Source organism: Amphiprion ocellaris, chromosome 21 (genome assembly GCF_022539595.1).
Source record: "Amphiprion ocellaris isolate individual 3 ecotype Okinawa chromosome 21, ASM2253959v1, whole genome shotgun sequence".
NCBI lineage: Eukaryota > Metazoa > Chordata > Actinopteri > Pomacentridae > Amphiprion > Amphiprion ocellaris.
In genome coordinates, this window is record NC_072786.1 from 16,994,040 (window position 1) to 17,017,096 (window position 23,057).

Here is a 23,057-nt window from a genome sequence, read left to right on the forward strand (position 1 = left end):
AAAGTCTCGGGGTTCTTAAGGTTGTGGGACAGTTGAGACTTTGTAAAGCAGAGGAAGAGAAAGAATGTCAAACTGTGGAATTTAATTTTCCCTTTTCTGTACTGGCTGTGAAAAATATCTTTTTATGATATTTGAAATGGTGGTACATTAATGACAAGCTATATAGTTGTCACATTGTGCAAGACACACTTTTCTGTCCAAGAATTTCAAAGTGATCCATGAGGTGCAATCGAGACATTTCAAGACTGTGACCATAAAAAGCAAAAACTGTACCGGATTTAAATTTGGCTGCTCTCTCCTCTGAAGTAGTCTTCTCGTGCAGTGATGCACAGCTCGCAGTGTTCCTGCCACATTTGGAAGTCCCATTCTGAGATTTAACCGTGAAGCTCAAACTTGTGGAGAGAGCAGACATGAAATCCTGCGTCAAATTGACCAAACTTGCATGCCAAAGTTAATCGTTGGTGATGAAAGTTGAATCTACAGCTACAACCAAGGCTGAGAGCATAGCTTCCAAGACTGAAGAAGGTGCATCAGGTCAACAAGTTTTTATCTTGTTGGACATTCATTGGGTTTTACAAAGTGAATTTGTGAGACTCTCAATGCCAAGTTGTATTGGACAATGTCTTAGTGAGAACACACGTTTTTTGGTTGTTCTCCACCCAACCTACTCACCAGATTTGACTCTCTGCAACGTCTTCCTCTTCCCCAAGATGAGATTCAAGTTGAAAGGTCACCACGTAGGAGTTCCACAGTGCATCGCATATAGTGCCTAATGCACTTGCAGAGCAGGGTTTCTAGGAAGCTTTCCAAATGCAGCAGGAGCACTGACAGCAGTGTATGACTGCACAAGGAGTCTATTTCAAGGGGGATAGCAGCCAAATTCAAATCAGGTGTGGTGTTTGTTTTTTATAGGTGCTATCTTGGAACCAGTTTGAAATTACACAATGCTAAATGTGAAACTCTGCTGGTTTGAAGACCCCATATATCGTCCTTCCCTCAGCTATGTTGTGAGTTTTCGTCCCACATGCCATCTTAAAGTTTCTCTAATGTGAAGTAAATTGCTTTTGGACTCATTTTGACAAGGTTTTAAGCATTTTAAGATAAATTGCCCATCTTTGGGGAAGTGTTTTGGACCCTCCGTAGCTTGGTCCATATATTTCTTTTTTGGAAGAAGAACCATTTTTAATCTTACTTTTTTGCACTTGTAAGTTTACATTTTTACTTACAACATCATTATCATCTGAATAAGAAATCCAAACCAAGGAATCTCTCATAAAATCTGAACCCTGTGCATTTGCTTGAACTAAATTGCTTCCATCTTCTCAGATTGGCCTACCAGGAGGTTACACCTACAGTATACACAGTCAATGCTGCAGTCTGTTTCTGCTGTTTATTTCTGCAGCCATTAGTGTTCTAAGTCCAGCCTTGTATAGTTACTCCTTGAGGGCCAGTTTAAGTTTTAAGTCCTGTTTATATGCTTCTCTTCCCTCTGAAAGTATCCCACTGTAGTTACCACACATACATTTACAAGCACCTCTGTAGGATGGAGGAGAGCTCCCAGATTTGTGTTTAATCCTCAGTCCCCACTGAAATAACTCCTCACAGAGTCTGTAAATATGAATGTGTTCCTATAGTCAATTTGGCTGATTAAATAACCTATTAAAATGAAATTACCAACTGATGTTGAATTACCTGCAAAACAATTCCCTTGAATTTTTCTTCAGAGATGTTAGTGCTTGAAGACTGCAGTGTTTGAGTCCTCCAGGAGCCGTTTTAGGTACAAGTTCTCAAGCTTTATTCCCAGTGCAGCTTGTTAGCCGGCGTTATTAGCTGAGCTGTCTGGAGAGAACGCACACACACACTCATTTGTCACATGGCTCGGACGCTTTTGGGCTTGGTGCAGTACAGGCAGCCAACTTATGAAGAAGTCTACATACAGTGTAAGCCTGTTAGAGCATAATGGTTTAAATAAAGACGGGCAGAGAGACAGGGATTATAGTAGTCTATATAGGCCTATTATACTTCTTCTCTTTGCTCTTACTCTTAATAGTGTTTCTATAGCACCGCTCAGGGCTGCTGTTGAAGAGTCTGGAGCCTTTTTAAACCTCCTGTGATTGTATCTTTACTTCCTGAAAGTTATGCTATTGCAGAGTAGTATTAGGTAAAAATCTGCCCTCCAGACTTTTTCTGTGTCCCGACCCTCACCTCTGCAACCCCAATGTTTTTCTGCTGTATTTGCTTGAATTAAGAGTCTGTTATGAACTCATGAACTCTGAAAAATCCATCTGTCCACAGTATTTTCTTTACCTTGCGCATTTGCTCTGTTGCACATTTTTCTTTTAACTATTAGATGTTAACGTAAAGGTGCAAGAAGTGGAAAAAAGCATTGAATATGGAAAAATTAATGAGCACTTTTTTCATTGTGTAACAAATATTGATGAACCAGAACACAGATAAGGCTGGATGAAATGGTGCAAATATTTCACAGTTGTGTTCAATGGGCTTTATGTGTTACAGCATAAAGTTGTATGTCCAAATTTTCAAATGATGCTGCTACTTACACCCAAAGGTTTTCTTATGATTCGTCATTAATCAGTTCATTAGTATAAAAATGGCTTCTCTGCATTTGTGTAATTCAAGTGCGTCTCTAGCAACAGGAATAGACACATGGTGGTGACCTGTGTTGTTTGTTTGGTTTCTTTTTGTGCATTCCGTCACTTCCAAATCAAAATATAATATACTTCTGTTAACCCTATAAACCCCAAAACCAATTGGTGGGTTAGAAAAGTGTATTACCTGTTTGAAAAAATGCCAAAATTCCACCATTTATCAGGGCCAGAAATTGTACAAACACATAGAATCGAAACATTTTCAACTTTCTGGCAGTCCTTGAACTAATCACCTGTGACTCACCGTTCCATCAGAACCAAATCTAAGCTTAGAATTGTGATATTTCATCAAAATGATTTTACCCTTCATGCCACAGTTGACGTTTCACCAAAACATAAACCATTTGCACTTGTCTGATTCTGTTAAAATTAGATACATAGATAAAATACTATGCTCCTCGGTGCAACAAAGAAGCCATTGGTGAAAATTTTTGTCATGTGATCTAGTCACATGACCAAATTCTGTGACTTTTTACTGAACTGCAGGCTGTGTTTACACAGAACAGATAGGAGACAAGTTTTGAAGCAAATTAAAAAACGTAAGAAGTAAGGCATCTGTAATATGTAGTCAGTATTTTTTCTGGTATTGGTAACACCTGTGGGCAGAAATGTGGGTACAAATGGATTTCAGGCCTTTTCAATTTTTGTTGAATAAACAATTAAAAGATTCAACTTTTTTTTTTTATGATTCATGGCATTTCAACTGTGTCATGGAGCAAAAATCTGACAAGAGCAAAGATTCTCAGAAATTGGTTGGGGCTCAGAGAGTTAAACAAAAGCAGGTGACATGAGGAGTGTGTCTCTTACACTTCGCTGTCTGGATTGCTGGTGATGTTGTTGTGGAACACTTTGTAGTTAAAAGTCTGTCTGTAAATGTATCTGTTGAATTTATCTGACAGTTGGCAGAAGCACTAAGAGAATTTCCAAAAGGACATTGAATGAAGCTAACTATAAAGCCTACTGCTACATGTATAACCCAATTTTCTGCATTTCTTTTTTGTTCTCAAAATCCTTTGTTAAATGTCATGCCTGGCTTTAATATGTCGAACCCGTAATCAATGTTTTTCTCTAGATATCTTTCCAAAACAGAAACAGAGTCTACAGCATTCTCAAAACAGCTGTAACAGAAACATTATTTGAGCAGCACTCTATACAACTTTTTTTTGCAAAAGTGGGTCAGTGGGCCTCACCGTAAGCATCCGTGATTTGTTGAGATGAGAGCGGATGAATCGCAGGACATAATTTCCCCGAAACCAGTCAAAGCAGGGTGAAGGTAGCTGTTTGAAATGTGCAGCCATGAAGTGGACGGAGACAGTTTTTCTGATAAAAACAGACCTCTGGCCTCGCCCGTAAATTAAAAACTGTAGTGAAGAAATGTTGTAAGATGTGTGTCTGCAGCAGCCAGTCGACTTGCTCAAAGATGGACTACTGCACTGTGGTTAGATAATATATTTGCGCTTCCTCTCTCTGTCTCTTCCCACCTCTTTGTCAGTTGTTGCTCTTTCTCTCCATGTTAATCTCTGCGTCTCTATCTCACTCTGCTGAGTTATGGTTTCTTTCGAAAACATTAGCATTCCTCTGCAACGAGGTTCAAGCCCTGCAATGTGTGTCAAGGGGTCAATGCGCGCACACACACACACACGCACACACACACATAGGTTATCAGCTGCAGAAAGAGGATGAAGGTAAGGTGTGTGTGTGTGTGTGTGTGTGTGTGTGTGTGTGTGTGTGTGTGTGTGTGTGTGTGTGTGTGTGTGTGTGTGTGTGTGTGTGTGCATGGCTTCGACTGTTCAGTTGTGTTTGTGTGTCTCCAGACCCCCAATAAGGCAGATAATGATCCAACACGATAATGGAGGTTTAATGGCTGCAGTAAAAATCATCTTCAACTAACCCTCTCTCTCTCGCTCTCTTTCTGTCTCTCTCTATCTCTCTCTATCTCTGTCTCTCTCCCTCTGTGTCACACAAACACACGACTTACCCACACTTTTGTCTATCTCCCTCTCTGCTTCCCACAATCCTCTCTGCCACTCAATAAATCAGAAGTCGGGCTCGCAACATACACTTTAGCCTCACGCTGTGCACTCACACACACCTGTCATGTCAAAACCCCAAACCGCTGAATCACACACGCATGCGCTTGCTAACACCTACACAAACACTCACACAAACACACACACACACAGGAGTCATGAATCTGGCGGCGCTGCCTCTCTGCCCACTTACATTATTTCATCTACATTTCTCTCTGACCACACACTGTGATTGCATGAGACGTGATCCATGGGAGCTCAGAACCACAACATCCAAACTCATGCCTCATAACTGGGAACTGTTTGTATTTAATTTCTCTTGGCCATAAATGAGCTTTGATTTGGATGTAGCTGGAGAGGGAGTTTATTGCTTAGCAACAAAGGGGCTTTTTTTTTCTCCAGTGGATTAAATTATGATTACTTTCTAAGGAAAACTTGGCCATGTTTTTCTAGTTTTGGCCACCATTCATATCAGTTATGTGAATATTTTGCTCCGCAGGTTAATTGTAGTGATTTACGGATGTTGCAACTCAGTTTTATAATGAAGCTCATTTGGGCAAGCAGGCAGGCAGGTTTGCATTTTAACCATGTTGTGTAAAAAAAACTGAAAGCTAAAGAAATGCTTTTGAAGTTCATCTAGTTTGTTTTATCACTTACTGTTTGATATCAGAGGTTCCTTTACAGTGGGTCATACAGGGATTAAAGGTGGAGTAAGTGATTTTAATCCAGTGAATTCAGTGAATATTTCCATACCATTCAGTAGCTTTCCATTTTGTCTGCACTGAAAAAAAAATCCAGTGTCTGTACACAGCCCTGCTTCTGTAAATGGGAAACAAACAAAGTGGTTTGGACTGATTCATACAACACTTTTCCACTGAGTCCTGATTACATTCATGTTCTTGCATAGGACAGTGGTTAAATTAAATGGAGGGGAGATGGGTGGTAAAGAGGGCAGTGGGAGTCAGAGAGAAGGTGAATCTGGCACATTCTAATTATCTGAATATGCTAGTTAACTAGATAAATAGCAGCAATGTTTTTTTGAATTAGACTGCAAATTTAACACTCTGAACCCCACAAAATTCTAAAATGACACCATTTATTGAAGCCACTGTAGGAACATCAACAGATTCTCAACTTTCCAACAGTCCTTAAACTAATTATGTGTGACCTCCATTTTTGCTTGGAAAATTTACCAAATCTAAACTTTAAATTGTGATCTTTCACTAAAATAAGTTTGTTTTGCATGTCTTTACATGCCCAAAATAAACCATATGGACTAAAAAAATAAATAAAACAACAAGCAAACACTATATTTTAAAAAAAATGTCAGTAACTCAGCTGTGACCATCAGTCACAATACAAAACTTCAGGGACTTTTTGACTTAACTGGGATGAACTGCAGGCTGTGTTTACACAGAGCAGATAGGAGACAAACCAAATAAAAAATGTACACAGTAAAATATCTATTATATGTACAGCCACTATTTTTTCAAGTATTGGTACCAAAAGATTTAACTTTCCTTTTTTGTTTATGGCATCATAACTTTGTTTGCTGCACAGAAGAGACTTCTCTTTACTTCTAGTCATGGTTGTATTATTTGCAGAAAAAAGCTGCAAGGCAGTGAAATCTCAATGTTTTGTGAAGACTCTAGAAAATAGCCAGAACAGTCTATTTTATGGTGTATTTTCACATAAATCATGACCTTTTTTCCAAAGCGGATCAAGTGGTTTGTCATCTATATAAAATAAAACAAATGAAAACAGTATCTGAAAATAAAAGTAGGTAAAGAACATGACAAAAAAAACATTTATGCAGGTGTATTTTAAGCCAAGTCATGACCTTTCCTAGACCTTACCTAGTAGTTTTGATGCCGAACCTGAAGAAACAACTTAGAAAAAAAAAACTTTGGAGTTCTCGCCACTTCCAGCCCTGGTTGTGCTGTTTCCAAGCAAGTCTCCAAATCTCTTTTAAAGAAACTTGTCATTAGTTTGGTTGTTGCATTAATAATTGATACAGTATTTACTGTAGGGCTGTAAACCTCAGGTTTTAGTGTGTTCCCTCCACTTCTGCAGTGAAACTTACACCCTAGTTTTTAGGTTTTAAAGAGGTAAATTCTCTTTTGTGGAGCTGCTCACGAGTCATTTGCAGTCTGGACGAGGGGTCACATGTAGACACAGGCTCATTTAAAGTGGTCATAAACCAATAAAGGTAGAGAACTGGTGGTTTTCCGAAACTGGTACTTTGTCTCAAACTTGTTGTTGCATTGTAATGTTTAGAGAAGTCGGCAATGGAATCAGTAAAGTATAATTATAACCAGTGAAGGGAATGATGGCCAAAATTTATAAGACTTGCCCCAGGTTATAAACACTTGGATTTTCCTATAGACCTCAAAGCTAGTGGAACAAAATCAGCGGTACAGCAGTGTCATATGTTTTTACTGAGTCCTGCATGAACACAAGCAGCACTAAATTCATAATACCAAATGTGCAAATTATTAGCGGCTCTACTGGTTTTCATCAAGTAAGTTGATTGAGGTGATATCCAACATGCCTTATTGATTTCCTGAAGACATTACTGATTGACAGTTTTAAGCTGAAACAGATGAGTCGTGGATCATACTGGAACTTTATATCATGCCAGTCTCGCTCATATTTTTTATATTTGGTGTGTGCTGTTCTGTTTTAGGCAGTTTTAGAACTGTGTTTGACCCATTTAATCTGGATTTTTACGCATATCTTCAAGTGTTTTTCGTTGGCATAGGTCAAGGTTGTGTGCGTCAGAGAGCAGAAGACAGCAGACACATACTAAACCGTTTATCTCTTCTCAATCGTCTTTGCACCCTTATCTTTACTGCTGTGTTTTTCTGGGGGATTGCAGCTAAAATGCCAAGCCATTAAGTTAAATTACCTGCAAACACAGTCATGCTGACATGTAGAAAATGTTGCTGTGCTTCACGCTGAAATGGGACTTTTTGATTCTTTCTGGCACACATGCAGGTCTTTAATTGCCTGGGGGCGTTTGGCCGTTTTGGAGAGAGATAGCAAAATGGTGAAAATGATAAAAACCAAGGTGTAGACAATGGTGGCAGATAAAATTCCAGGTGATAACAGTGATAAAAGTTGGACTACGTGTTCAGAACTCCTCGTGCTCCAAATCTGATTTTGTTTGTCGTGTTCTCATGGTAACGATGCAGATTCCTTTCAGCCTTTTAATGTCTTTTTGATGTTTCCTTCTCGTGAATGAAGATCCTGAAGGATTGTTTCATAGCTGCCCACAAATGTCTTGTTTGGTTGGTGCAGAGCAAAACGTGTGTTTCCTGCTTACATCACCTTGAAAGTCTGGATGAGTCAGAAGCGACTTTCACACAACCTGTTCGAATAGTGCCTTTATTCCACCTCGCTGTTATGTGTGAATGGTGTGGAGACGGAACGGAGGGGAGCATTGTTGTTGGACTTTTGAGCCTTCGGCCGAGGAAGTCGTCCAGCCACATTGCTGCCTGTGTGAAAGGGAGAGCATCATTGCGGCAAAGGAGTGTGACGTTTTGATGACGTGTGCGACACAAATGTCGAAAATGGATGCGAATTGGGGAGACAAGTAGGTGCAGGAGCTTCTTTCCCCTCTGGGAAGAGGATGAAATAGCCCGCTATATAACAGGGATGGTAAAGGATGGCATGTTATTAGAAAACGTGCTGGTAAAAGTGCTTCAAGAGTGCGGCTATAATCAGGACAAGGTGTACACAGTCAACACAGACGCTGTTGTGTTACACGTCATGCCGCTTTTAAATATGTCAACTTTGTTTGGTTCACAAGCAAAGGCGGCATTTTAAAGTGGTTTCATGAGCGACATTATTGCGTGTTCTTCGTGTGGAATGGGCTAATCAGTGTTATTGTTGTTGTATATGTGTGTGAGTTTGTTTTTATATGCCAGCTGGGACTTCAAACTGGCTTTCTACCAACCAGTGGAGACTCGTTCGACTCCCAGTCTGAACTGATTTTTGAGGGTTAAGACCAAAACTGTCCACAGCGCAAAACTTATTTTCTTCTGAACAAAAGCACCCTAGCAACTCAAAAAACAACATTGGTGTAGTTTATGCTGTTTTTTAAAACCCAAACCATGACCTTTTACCAAACCCGACCAAGTGATTTGATGGTCGAATCCGAAATATTTTTGGACTGAAAACATTGCCAAAAAATAAAAGTTAACAGTGACTGAAAACAACAACTGCAAAAGGAAAATGAAAACAGAAGTAAATAGTGACTGAAAAACATTAGTACAGCTGTATTTTAAACCAAACTGTGATCTTTTCCTGAACATGACCAAGTAGTTTTGGTGCCTAAACTCAAAGTAGTTCAACAAAAGCAAACAGTCACTGAAAACAACAAATGAAAACAGCAACTAAAAATTTCCACAGACTGAAACTGTGAATCATTTCATTGGGTATTTTTTATGCCAAACCATGATCTTTTCCTAAATTTAACTAAGCAGTTTTGGTGCCTAAACTGAACAAAGCAGTTTTGTTGGCCAAACATAAACACAAAGCGACTGAAAGCTGATGGTAACAGTGGGTGAAAATGCCACAAAACAATGGGACAATACAAGACTTGAACCCCACTCATGGGGATGAAAGGCCTGTGGTTTATGCCACCTTCTCCCCTTCAGGCTCCTTAAATTGCCAAAAAAAAAAAAAAAAAAAAAAAAACAACTCGCAATTTAACTGCCTTTTTGTGTGAAACTAATACAGTTTCGCATTTTGGATGAATGTAGCTGTTGCACATCTTGGTGTGAGGCTGTGTTGAGGTTAGAAACTGCTTCATGTCAATGGATTGTCCTCAAGGGGATAACAGGACAAATGTGTGAGTGGTTATATGTGTTTAGTTAGTGGGGGATGTTTCCCGCTGTCTGGTGCTAATGTAGCTTTCAGAATGAGCCAAACTTTGCACATAAACACACAAAAACCGGACAAGAACAGTGGTTTAGCCTCATTACTTAACGCATTTGGCTTCAGATTTGCCTTTACTTCCTCTCTAACTCACTCATTCTCTTCATTTTTATCCCTCTTTCCTTTTTTTGCATCAGTTTTCTTGTCTTCACCCTCATCTTTCTCTGACTCTGTCTTTCTGTCTTTCCAAAACATTATTTGCAAATGTTCTCTGTTGAATAAATACTCCAAATGGCTGCATGTGATCTCCAAAACAATGTGGATAAATTCATTTAATCACCGAAGAAAGCTGTTTTATTACATAAAAATACGTACTTAGTATTGTATATATGTATTATTCTACATATAATGATTTCCTCTATATGGCTTAAATGAACTTTTCAGCAGTTCAGAATCTCACCAGAAGTGACTCACTTGCAAGAAGCAGCTTTAAAAACCAAGTCAAAACTAAAGCGGCAGATTCGAGATATCCTGACTTTTATTCCCTACTACGGGCCAAAACACATCCTCCATTTCCCAAAATGCAACCTGACAGTGTCTTTCATTAAAGCTTCCCAGCGTGGTAAACGTTCACAACTCTACACACAACTGTTACATATCTCCAATAAATAATGTAACAGCATAATATACGCATTAACAGCTGCATTAGCGTGTGATTTATTGGGTAGATTGTCATTAGTCATTAACAATGTTATTACTTGCAGCAGTTTTACACATGAATAAAGCCACTGTAATATAAAATACTGCTGAGATTTGCTGGCGAAGAGATGAGAGCAGAGGGAAGAGGTTAAGACTTAACGAGAAAATATTTGCCAATATCTGACCCACGCACACACACACACACACACACACACACACACAGACACACACACAGTGCAACAGAAATATGGGCTTGTGTTACATGGCTGTTTGAGACTGTTTGTCCTATTGATACAGATGTATTGGTCATTAAGCCAGTTAGGTTTGACGTCTCAGCTCGGCTGCAGCCAAAGAAAATAACATCAGCGCTCGCTCACAGAAATGTTCCACTCTGTATGAACAGAAAGAACTACATTGCGGTGTTTTCAGATTACGGTCTGATACGTGTGTGTGCATGTGTGTGCTCGAGCGATATCGGATTTAAAACTCTTTAATCTTTCCTTCATGTCCCTCTTCATCTTGCTTCTCATTCTCAAGTTCTGGGGAAAAACACGGTAACAGAATAGTTTGAGAAGTACATGTAGTTGCTTTCTTCTTAGCTAGCTGCCAGTTAGCTTAGCATAGTGGGAGCTAAGCTATGGAGACATCAAACACATATTTGAGCCGTTCCTGGAGCAGCTGCTGCAACATTACACTTATATTATAATCAATACAAGTGGCTGAAACTTGAGCGCAAGAACATAAATGGTGTGTAATGTTAATGTATTTTTAATTAGAACTAGGAAATTACTACTTTGTATCTAACGGCACTTCCACTTTGGGGTCTCGATCCCCCTGTTGGCATTTATATGCCAGTACGAGCTGATGGTTGCTTAGTAACTTCATCCCTTACAGAACCCACTGTAGTCTGTAGACGTTTTACACAAAGTCAGTGAGAAACTTGAGGTTTCACAGCCAGTGCTGGGTCCAAAAACTGAAGACACAACAATCCTAAGGCTCACCGCATTCTTTTGCCGATGACTCACACAACCCTATGTCGCTAATGTATCCTGTAAAAACATACATTCTGCAGCACATCCACTCCACGGATGGTTCACATATTTTACGTGTTGAATGTAGGGAAAGCCTTGGTGGGTAAACTGGCGCCTGGCTCTGGGCAAAATGTAACAACATATTACTTCTATTTTGATCTGGAAAAATACCAAAAAAGTGTACAAACAAAAATTATTGTGACCAAGAAAACCCTCAAAACCCCAAAACCTGCTGTCACCGTTGAAATGGATGTTATCTTTAATAGACCACCAAAATTACACCATTTGTCAAAGTCAGAAACTGTGGAAACAGAAAGAATGATTTGATTTTCAGCTTTCTGATGATGCTTCAACTAATCATGTGTGACATGGAGAAAATTAGGTAAAATTAGGTTTAATAGGTTAAAATTGCTATGTTTAATCAAAACCACTTTATTGCACATGTCCTATTTAAGGAATCATCCAAAACAAACCATTTGCAGTAAGCAGATTCTGTATAAAACTAAAACTTCTGCGCTCCTCAGTACAACTGTGAAGCAATGATTGACTCAGCTGTGACCAACACTCAGATGACAAAAATTCTGGGACTATTCAGCTGAACTGCAGGCGGTGCTTACACTGAACAGATAAGAGACACGTATGGAAACACGTTAATAATGCAGGCAGTAAATCTCTATAATATGTAGTTGCCATTTCTTTCCGGTATTGGACACAAATGTGAGCAATTGGGAAGAATGCTGAATGTAGAGGGTTGTTGTTTTTTTAAAATTTATTTATTTTTAAAATTTATTACTTTTTTATTTCATTTTTAATTAATAATCAAAGAAATTAAACTTTTGCTTTTTGTTTTTTTTATGATTTATAGCACTATAGTTGTATCACACTACACGCAGTATCGTTTTGGGTTCTCTCTACTTCTAGCCATGTTCCATAGAGGTGCAGGATTTTATATTGCAGGGAAAAATGAGCTCACACTGAGTAAAAACGTGGCAAGATCAAACAAGTGCTTAGGGCTAAAAGGGTTAATTAATGATCTTTAGATTTGCTAGTAGACAGATTTTCAGCATTTTAGCTTGTTGTTTGCCACTGCTTTCAGTCTTTAGGCTAAGCTAGGAAGGACTTCTCAGCAAGAAAGTATATATGCACATTTCCCAAAACCATTTCTTTAACCCTCCTATTACCTTCACATTTACTGACATCTTTTATCTTTGCGGTCAGTTTGACTTCAGCAATTTATACCTTCATAAAAGATTTTAATTAAAATTGTTCTGCAAGTTTATGTGTCAGGTACTTTATGTCTTTTTGTTGACTACCCAAGTAGCCCTTTCAATAAAACGACCCACCACCCACTCCTCTCATACATCCAGAATACCTGGTACGCAACTATGGAGAAATTTGCAGATCACAATAAAATGTGATATATGTGAATAAAAGCAATTTCTGTTATCAAGAATAATAACGTGTTATGTTCAGGGTCAATTTTTCACCCCAGGAAAAACGAACCTTAAAGTTTTTTAAAGATTATAAAATTGACTGTTGTAGTGACCTCAATATTATCCAAAACAAAACTAAATTGTTTAATATGTTGATATTTCTTATACAGTCAAGCCCGAAATTATTCATACCCAAGCAAATTTTCACTTAAAGTTACTTTTACTCAACCAGCAAGGTTTTTTTTGATTGGAAATGACACAGGTGTTTCCCAAAAGATAAGAAGATAATATACAAGAGCCATCATTGTGGAAAAAATAATTTCTCAATTTTTTATTTACATTTGAAAGTAACTTAGTGTCAAAATTTGCTAGGGGTATGAATAATTTTGGGCTTGCTGTATGTTTTATACAGCTAAAAGCCTGGGGTCAAATTGACCCCAAAGAACACAGATGCGTACAACATGTGTACAGAACATTGAAAACATATCATCACATGAATTTTATGTTCACCCAGTTGTCCCCATTAAATTAGGAAAAGTCATTAAATGTGTAGAAAAAAAATGATGTCAATCATTTATTTAGAGACGTTAAACATTAAATGGGGTCACATTGACCCCAAAGATAATAGGAGGGTTGCATTTCTTTCTTTCTTTATCACAAGATGTTGCTTTACAAATTGTCTAAAAAATCTCCCCTTTCTATCATTTCCTCAGTTGGAGGCGGAGTTAGCTCTGTGTGAGAGGGAGGGGGCGGAGCTCCAGGAGTACGCCAACCAGGTCCTGCAGCAGATCGCTGACCGGTGCCCCGACATTTTGGAACAAGTTGTCAACGCCTTGGAGGACAGCTGCTGACAGATCAACACACACACTGACTGACATCCACACATTCATTAGCATTTAAAGTCAGAAGGCAAGAAAACACGCAGCAAACGTCGAACACTCAGTCGCACACACAGACCCATCAGAAGACTCCAGATGCACCCCATAATAATCCCCTCGTACACAAATGAAATCACAGTGTTGGATGGATGAAGATGAAGACTTTCCCTTCCTTGGCTCTTCTGTTACCTGCTGTTCTGTTACCTGCTCTTCAGTCATCTCATTTCCACAGTCGGGAAAAGCAGATGTAAGAAAAAAAATCCTGTTATTACTGAAAGATATTCCTCCGCAGTGTCTTTAGTCGCTATGATTTTGAACAAACTGTGCCAGCTGAAGGAAATAGTGTTCATTTTTCAGTTCAAAGTGCTCTGTTGGCATGTGAGTTAATTGGAAATAGTTGATGTTCTACATGTATTTTCCTAAAAAAAAAAAAAAAAGTCCGACACAGAAGGAGCCTTCACTGCACTCGCCATCTGGGACACTTCACAGCGGCCATCTTGTGTCCTGGCGATCAGCAGTCGGACTCTGGGAAAATATTCTCGAACCTTAATAAAAAGGGTGAAATTGGGTTGAGTTTGCCAGGTTGTTTCTGATGTTAGACTTACATTCTGTTGCCACATTGTTATTTGATTGGTGCAGATACAAAAGTGTGTTTATTTCAGCTGCCTTTAGCTCCTTACATCATTTGCTGCTATTTTTTTTAACTTTTAGCCTCTGTTTTTCTTTTTTCTTCCATCTCTTGTGTTTTTTTTTTTCTTTTTCAGGTGTCTGATGAAATGTCCCGACTTGTAGTTTCCTTCAGCAGTAATCTCTAGATAGTTGTGTAAATTGCAAAAGCGAGAGGTTTAATTAACAGATACACAGCTTTCATCAGGGGGGAACACGACACTTTAATCTATTTGTTTTCCATTACAGATGAAAGGCACAAACTACAATAAATCTCGCAATGCTCCCTTTATTAAAACACACCAGTGTTGATGGTTTGTGTTTCTTTTTAACCTCAGAAAGCATCTTGTCTTGTTCACTTAACCCCCTTTTCGACCAGGGTGGAGCCCGTTCGGAGTTGGAGCCGGCGCCCGACTTGGCGCCGGTTTTTTGTGTTTCGACCACCGGAGCTGCGGCTCTGGGCTCCAAAAACTGGGGCCGTTTCGGGCACCAACTCGTTGCTGGGCCAGAGGTGGCCAGAGTTGAGAGCCGAGCACGTCACGGGCAGAGGGCAGGGTGACATCTAAAAACATCTAAAAAGATAAACATAGATATGATCATCAACTTATTGCGCATGTTTAACCGCTAAGTAATCAATGCAAGTGTAGTCGAAGCTAAGTAGCTAAGCTAACGCTAGCACGTTTACTGTTAAGTATCCAAACGTCTTTGATAATTACCTTTCTTCTCAAACGTGATCGCCAGGCATTGGAACGGCGACGCCGATGAGTAACCCCTAACAGAAGGTTTTGCTGTTCAGCAATGGCGAGACACACTAGCAAAGCCATGTACACCACTCCAATGAAGTCCTCAATTGTTGTTGTGTGGGTTTCCGTACGGCATGAACGCTGTTGAACGGCTACGTACGCAGTACGTACACACGTTTTGTGGTGGCGCAATGACGCAGCTCCAACTTTGCTCCTTCTGAATGGAAACACAAACCCGTTCTGGGGCGGCACGAGATTTGAACCAAAACAGCACTGGCTCTCAACTTTGAACCAACCTAGCACCTGGTGCTCTTTGGTCGAAAAGGGGCTTTACAGAAGTTGAGTTCAGATGATTCCTCACAAAAATCCCTTTTTGTGACAATCCCTTTAGAGTTAACACGAGGTGAAATCTGAACTTACCCACTTACTGAAACATCTTTTGTTTTCTTTCTTTCCTGGGAGGGAGGGGATATAAAAATAAATGTTATATAAATATATTTTTTGCTTTTGGTAATATATATATATAACACTAATCTTGTTTTAATTGAAGATGTTGTCAGCTATTGGTTGGTATGCTACATAACGTGTCAAATTCTTTTCTTGTCTGGTTTGTGAGTTACCACAGATTTGTTCCATAAGCAGGACGCTGTTACTGGGAACGTATGTTGCACCTACACGAGGCTCTGCGTCCACCGGGAGCATTTTCTCAGAATCGGTTTCTTGTTCTTGTTGTTTACAGTGGAAATGACACTGCATGTTTCCCACAGTGCTGACAGCCTTAGCATGATTTAAACGCTTACGGCACTGAGCACTAGAGGTTCAGATTGTTTCGACTTAAAGCAAAAATTCCTCTAACAGTCTGTTTTTTTCAGTCTTATAATGTAGTGAAGCCACGACACAGGAACCGTTTAGCTGCTCCCTGCAAAGAAACACCTGGTGGACACAAAGCCTCGAGTCTCGGATTTACAACGCAAACTCAAATCTGACTGCACACCTGGATCTGATCTGAAAGTATAAAAAGAAACAGAGGGTTTAGTGTTTTGGCACCAAAGCAGTGATTTAAAACTGCTCTATGTCACATGGGTGTAAATGAGGAGTTCCATTTCAAAGGTGTGTCAAATCACCTGATATCGGCTAGAATTTCTTCAAATTTCTGAAATCTTTAAAAGACTTAGTGACACTTCAGACTATAAGTAAGGTTAAAACACAGTGAGTGTTATATTTTGACATGAAACTCCGTCACATATGAGCTTGTGTTGTAAATTCAGTATTTTGTTGTCTGTTTTATACTGATAATGTTTGTGACTGGCAATGGCAATGACTGGGACTCACTTTGAATTTCTTGTGGATTGAAAATTGGAATGAGAGAATGGAATAAAATATGGATTTACCTTTAGTTTGTTTTGTCTTATGCCTGTTACGTTGTATCTAACAATTTCTGAGACATTTTACAGGCGACATTGATCCATTTAAACTGGAGCAACTGTTTGGTTGTAGCCTCTGCTTGGACTTTAGTTCTGACCAATTCAGCCAAAAGTGAAAGTAGGGATGTCCAGATTCGAGATTTTTTTCCTGGTCCAATCTAAATCATGTGTCATTTAGTATTTGCTGATAGTGAGTTCCAATCTGATGCCATTTTCCTAGATAATACTCACTTCAGCTACATTAAAGTTATTAATACCAATCCAATGTACAGATTTGACAAAAAAAGAGGCTAAAGAAAGAAAAAATAGCATTTCTACATCAAAGCTTTTGCTAAAGAGTGATTAGCTGTAGCACATGTTTGCACCACCAGGTGGAGTCTCTCACTGTTAAATACTGTAGCTATCCTAGTACGTGGTCACTTGGACTGCAAGCAGCTTCGTGTTGGCGAGCAAAGAGTGTTGTGGGGGGCTTGCTAGCAACGGTCCACCATGACAAAGACTTCTGTGACATTTAATGACCTCCAGCCAGAGCTTGTGTCTTTAAGATAAAACAAAATTAATCAGAAACACAGTCTAGACATTGTTAATGTGGTAAATGACTATTCTAACTGGTAACGGCTGATTTTTAATGGAATATCTACATAGGGATACAGAGGCCCATTTCTAGCAAGCGTCACTCCTGTGTTCTAATGCTACATTGTGTTAGCTAATGTTGTTGAAAGGCTAATTGATGGTTAGAAAAACCTTGTGCAATTATTTTAGCACATGAATAAAAGTGTGAGTTTTCATGGAAAACATGAAATTGTCTGGGTGACGGCATCTATAGTGTATGTAATGGAGAATCTGCATTTGATTCAGATGCCTCCTGGGTGCCTTCCTTTACAAGTTTTACTAGGCAGATCTAACTGGAAGGAGACACCGAGGGAGAGCCTGAACTCCCTGGTGGGAATATATATCTCATGTGGCCCAAGAACACTTCGGAGGAACTGGACAGTGTTGCTGGTTAGAAGGACATCTGGAAAGATGTCCCTTGGATAAGCTGATGGATGGATGGATGGATGGATAGAAATTCATAAAAAAATAAGCATAATTTTGTTTAAAAGAAAAATTCTTTGTCACTCTTTAATCATCTGGTGAACCCTGTAATCCATTTTCACTCAAAATTTTGAATGTTTTTTGCCAGAAGTGATAGCTTTGTATTGTTCTAAATGCCTGAGAGCAAGTGATTGAAAAAGCTTAGAACATTTTTTCTTTTTGTTTCCTTGCTTTTTCTGACCTCTGCTTTCCTTTACCTCCTTCATTTTCTCTATCTTCTTTGTTCACATGGAGGCTAAACAGTGTCTCTTATCTTGTCACGGATGGTTTATTTTCCTATCCGCCCACAATAATGACATTATTCCGTACGACAGTCCCCTCTATCTCGAAGAGTATCCTTTAGAAAGGCCTCATCCTGCCCCAGTTCTTTACCACACACTCCAGCAACATTATTTAAAAATGCACTGTCCCAAAACACCTTGAATTTATGTCAGATCAGTACATTGGGTAGACTTTAACTTGGCTTAACCTTGGCAACTTCAAACTGTTTTGGTGGTAATGATGGCAAGGAAAGGTTTTAGGGTAAAAACTGTGAGAGTTTGTGTGTTAAAAACATGATCTGCTTCTGATTAATGACACGGGAGAGAGAGACGCACCGACACACACTTCATTAACGTTTGCATTTTTCAAATAAGCTCACTGTAAAGAGACTCATTCAACTGGAAAATCTGGTTAAACGGACCCACCCAGCTTTACTGACCTTGACCTTCACCTGACATTTGACCTCCTGAGTGAGGAATTTCCATACAGGGTCGAAAACATCATCAGCTTTTTTACGCTCATTCTCTTCCCCACACAACACTGTGAGAATCAACTCCTGGCAGTCTGTAAATGCAGCGCACTGTATGTTCTGGTGTTTACCTTCACATATGGCTCCGTCTGCTCATGTCGGTACCTGGGTTTGTGCAGACGATGGCTTCTGCTTTCTCCATCTACTGTCCTAATAAAAGCCAGTGGAGGGAGACGGAAGGGATGGACAGAACGAGAAAGAGGAGGAGGAAGAGATACGCCTGTATGACTCCCTGATTTATGTGGTGGAAGAAAAAGAGAGCGAGGGAGGCAGAGTGAGGTAGAAAAGAGTGGAGACACAGTCGGCCGAGCGCTGGACATCATTTCATCATCTCGTCTCTGCTGTAGCTCTCAGACGGAGCAGAATGTAGTTTAACTTTGTGTTGCAGCTTGCATAAAATTACACATTTAAACATCAAACACCAAAGAAGATTTATCGTTTCTTTACATAAAACACAGCCTAAATAGCATGTGCTTTCACATTTAAGCTCTAGGTATTTACACAATTTGAAAACAGCTTAAATGTGCTGGATATAGTCTAACGATATGAAAATCTTTCTGATCTCCTGCTTCATGTGTCTCATTTAGCTTAAGGGAGTAACAGCTGCAGGTTTGATGCGTTCCAATCCAACACAACATAGTAACACTATTCAGATTTTTAGTATATGTGCATCAGAGTGAAAAACTACGTTGAACCCTGAGGATAGGCAAGAGAGAACGCACAAGAACCCAGAAATCCAGAACTATCCTAAATCTAAATCCTCTGTACTGCTGATGTACAATATTGTCAGAAATTTCAAATTATGAAGAAATCTGTTGTATGTACCACAAATGCATGTTAAAACTAGAAAAGTACTTCGAGAGCGCAGTACTCTGCCATAGCTGTTCATTCCTTGTATCATTTCCGATGGATAAATCCCGATAAGTCCACAGCAGTGGATTTGTAGTAGAATCGCAATCATGAAATCATCAGCAGGCAACTGACATAGTGTTCACTTGTAGTCATAGTTACAGTGACTCTGTGCCATGATCAATGATACAGAAATCGTGGATCCAGACTATAAGCTGGATCACTGCCAAAAATCTAATCACTTGGTCCTTGTGTCATTTCTGACCTTCCCTGAAAATTTTATCAGAATCCGTTAGCCCATTTTTCAATAATGTTGCTAACAAACAGACAAATAGACAAACCAGCGTTGATTGTCACATAACCTGTTGTGTTCCTTGGTGGAGTAAAAACGAAGAGTCAGCTTCTGAGGACAAGACTCAGTAGACCGGGAAGACAGATGGTTTGAGAGGAGTGAAAGAAGCCATTTATGTTCAGCTGGAGTAGCCATCTTTTACCTGAATAGGGGTCCATGACACCACTTAACAGGTAGTTATAATGCAGTCTTGAGATCCTTCCCTAAAAGGTTCCACAACCATGCAGACCTGGAGGTATGTGGGTCAGAACCGGACTGTTTGTGGGGGTTACAGTAGACATCTCTGACTCCCTATCCATGTTAGAACCGAAGAAGCCTCTTAGATAAGAGGAAACAAAGCAAAAAAACAAAATGAGACATCCGATTGCCTCCTAGTGACCCTCTTTGAACCTTTGTTAACCAACATCATCAGCTGTGTCATATATATTGACTTACGTTAGTTTCCAGCAGATTTCCCCTAGCCACTACCTGACTAACGCTAACATAAAACTGTCCTTAAACCAAGTCTTTAGACTAAAGTTTACATTAAATTTACACACACTACTGTTCAAAAGTTTGGGGTCCCTTAGAAATCTCCTTATTTTTGAAAGAAAAGCAGTTTTTTCAGTGAAGATAACATTAAATGAATCATAAATACAGTCTAGACATTGTTAATGTGGTAAATGACTATTCTAGCTGGAAACAACTGATTTTTAATGGAATATCTACATAGGGGTACAGAGGAACATTTCCAACAACCATCACTCCTGTGTTCTAATGCTATATTGTGTTAGCTAATGGTGTTGAATGGCTAACTGATGATTAGAAAACCCTTGTGCAATTATGTTAGCACATGAATTAAAGTGTGAGTTTTGATGGAAAACACAACATTTCCTGGGTGACCCCAAACTTATGATGTATACCAAACAAAACTTCCAAACCTTAGTTAGTTACAGGTTTTGTTGTTTTAATCACTATAAACTGAAAACTTTTGTGCTTTGTTGAAGGTATCACAATGCGCACTGAGATATTATATTCTGTAATTTTTGAACTATTGCGAACTGATTGAAATAGCAGTACAATCAGAGTGATTATTAGATGCAGATCTGGCTTTCTCTTCGTTGAGTGGAACTGTCAGCAAAGAATTCCTGATTGACACAGAAAAGCAGATGGATTTATTCAAAGCAAAAAGGATAACATCACAGTTTAAAAATGTAAACAAATCAATATAAAACAGTGTTCATATATCTGGTGTTGGTGGTAACACATTACTGTAATCACATTACATTTGTCTGTAGTGCAGTAATGGAATACATTACTCTTCCTACAGTAAATACAATTTCTACTCCTTACTTTGGGCCTCCTGCTGCCTTTATTTTCATACACATTCAACTCATTTAGACAACTCATTCTTCTGAGAGGTAATGTTTGGGCTGGTTTTCACCGACTTTGCTGTTGGCTTTGTATCAATACACCATCAAAGAGAAAAAAATAAAATACCTTGCATCTGTTCTCCTTGTCAGGATTGGGAGCTGTGCTGCTATGTGGGCATATTTATATTATAATAATTATAATAATATGCATATTGTTACATATTATTAACTAGCAATTCCATAATTATATGTCTGCAAAAGTAATGCAAAAGAAAGAAATCATTTTTAAAAATCTAAACTATTATGTTCTTAAATAATGACCCCAACGCCTCATATAGAGTATGAACGACTGCAGAATTGTGTTTGTTTTATCCTGCTGCAAGCACCAGAGGGGAGGAGTTTACCACACATTAGACACCTCCTCTGGTCAAAGTTACTGGAAACTTTTCAGTAAGTGATGATTTGGCTTTTTGGCCTAATGCAGTAGAAGAAATAAGCACATTAATGGTGTTGTGTTTTGGATTTGTAATGATTTTTGTTCAGGTTTTAGCCCTTTTTTTATTTGTTTCTATATCTTTGTGTTCCTCTCTCACACCCTCCCCACCTTTCTTTGCACAGATTAAGTGTGGATAAGATCCTGCTGATATCGGTATTTCCCAGCACAAAAAAAGACCCTGCAGATGAGATAACATCTGAGCACGTGTAAGTACATCCACATACACTGCAAGTCTTTCCATATATAATGGATGTATATAGAGGAGGCTCATGAGGAGCTGGGAGGAGAAATAAAAATTGAGTGACTGCAGCGGAAGCGGGGAGGGCTTACGTTGGCTTTGGGACGATGTGGTTTCAATCATCACACATCACATCACACATGAGTGAAAAGAAAAAGAAGGAGAGGGGTGATGGAGAGCGAGAGAAAACAGAGAGAGAGGAGAAGGAGCGCCGAGACCAAAACAAACAGCAGCTCAGCTTTAAAACACACATTCGGGGGCATATTGGATGTTTTCATGCTGAATAATTAATGAGGCGGTCTGAAGGCACAAAGTTGTTTCTTGTTGGTTTGCTTTCTGCTCGCAGATTTGGCATTATTGTGTCTAATAAATGGCTTGTAAAGCAAATAAATTAGGCGGGATGAATGGAGGAAAAGAGGAAGGGAGGAGTAGATGGAGAAAACTGGCAAGATGGAAGCGACAGAAGGAGGCAGTGAGCTCTAGGAAAAACTTGAGAGAGGAAATAAAAACAATGTGAGAGCAGTGGAGCTCCTAAAATAAGCTGTTAGCCACTGACAGTCCAAACATCCTCTAACACTGATGACATTTTCCTCTTCGTCTCCTCTTCTGCCTGTCCATTTCTGTCACCTTTATTTGATTTTGAAGCCATCAAAGCAGGCGGATTCGGTTTCGCCATATAATGCCAGCAGAAGACCCAACGTGGCAGAGGCTCTTTTGAAGAGTTCACACTGACTCTGCTCACCTTTAAACCCTCCACTGTCAGGTTGGCTGATTCGTCATGGGTGGCAGAACTTTCCGAGCAAAGTTCAGATCCTAGTCAGATGTTACTCCTGCAGATCATCCCTGTTGTGCTGCCACAGATAGAAAACTGTGTCATACTTGCAAATCATGTCATTAACTATAAGCTAAGTTGAGCTAAAACCACAAGTAAGCAGCAGTACCTGGTTGTCAGACAGTTTGACTTCCTGTCTGGGAGTATAGATTCAACTTGAAGCAGTTTAGTTGGTAGAAACTGTTCAGGAATTTTTGTTTAGTCAACGCTGCTGCAGAATCACTTAACGTGGCAAGAGGGGAAATTCTGATGAGACAGTCCTCTGACCCGCACCCTTATGTATTGAAAAAAATACGAACACAGCATGTGATATTTTATTGAACTATATGGATTTTTTGAGCACAGGGGAATAAGTGTTTGTGTTCCCAGCACATGGCATCTCTACAACAACTAGACATCCTGAAAGAACCACACTAAACTGGAAACGATAATGGGCAGATGGAGAGTTGAGTCATAGACCAGAAATCACAAGTCAGTCATGAATCTGTGACACATAAAATTAATGAGACCGTTGACTCTATTCTTCCTGAAGGGCTCGGAGAATTGGTGGACATTTTAGGGAACACAGTCAGTTCAATCCAGAGCATCATGTGTCAGAT

At 39.4% G+C, this 23,057-nt stretch overlaps 1 protein-coding gene across 8 annotated transcripts in view; it reads left to right on the top strand.

Moving 5' to 3' along the window:
• Positions 1 to 16,426, top strand: part of LOC111575146 (ELKS/Rab6-interacting/CAST family member 1-like) — a 196,946-nt gene extending 180,520 nt beyond the window's left edge. For all 8 annotated transcript variants that reach the window (XM_055006387.1, XM_055006390.1, XM_055006389.1 and 5 more), the window contains one exon: positions 13,457 to 16,426. In XM_055006387.1, the coding sequence (XP_054862362.1) occupies positions 13,457 to 13,594 (138 nt within the window). In that variant the 3' untranslated portion in view covers positions 13,595 to 16,426. The remainder of the gene's footprint in view (positions 1 to 13,456) is intronic.
• Positions 16,427 to 23,057: the final 6,631 nt, after the last annotated feature.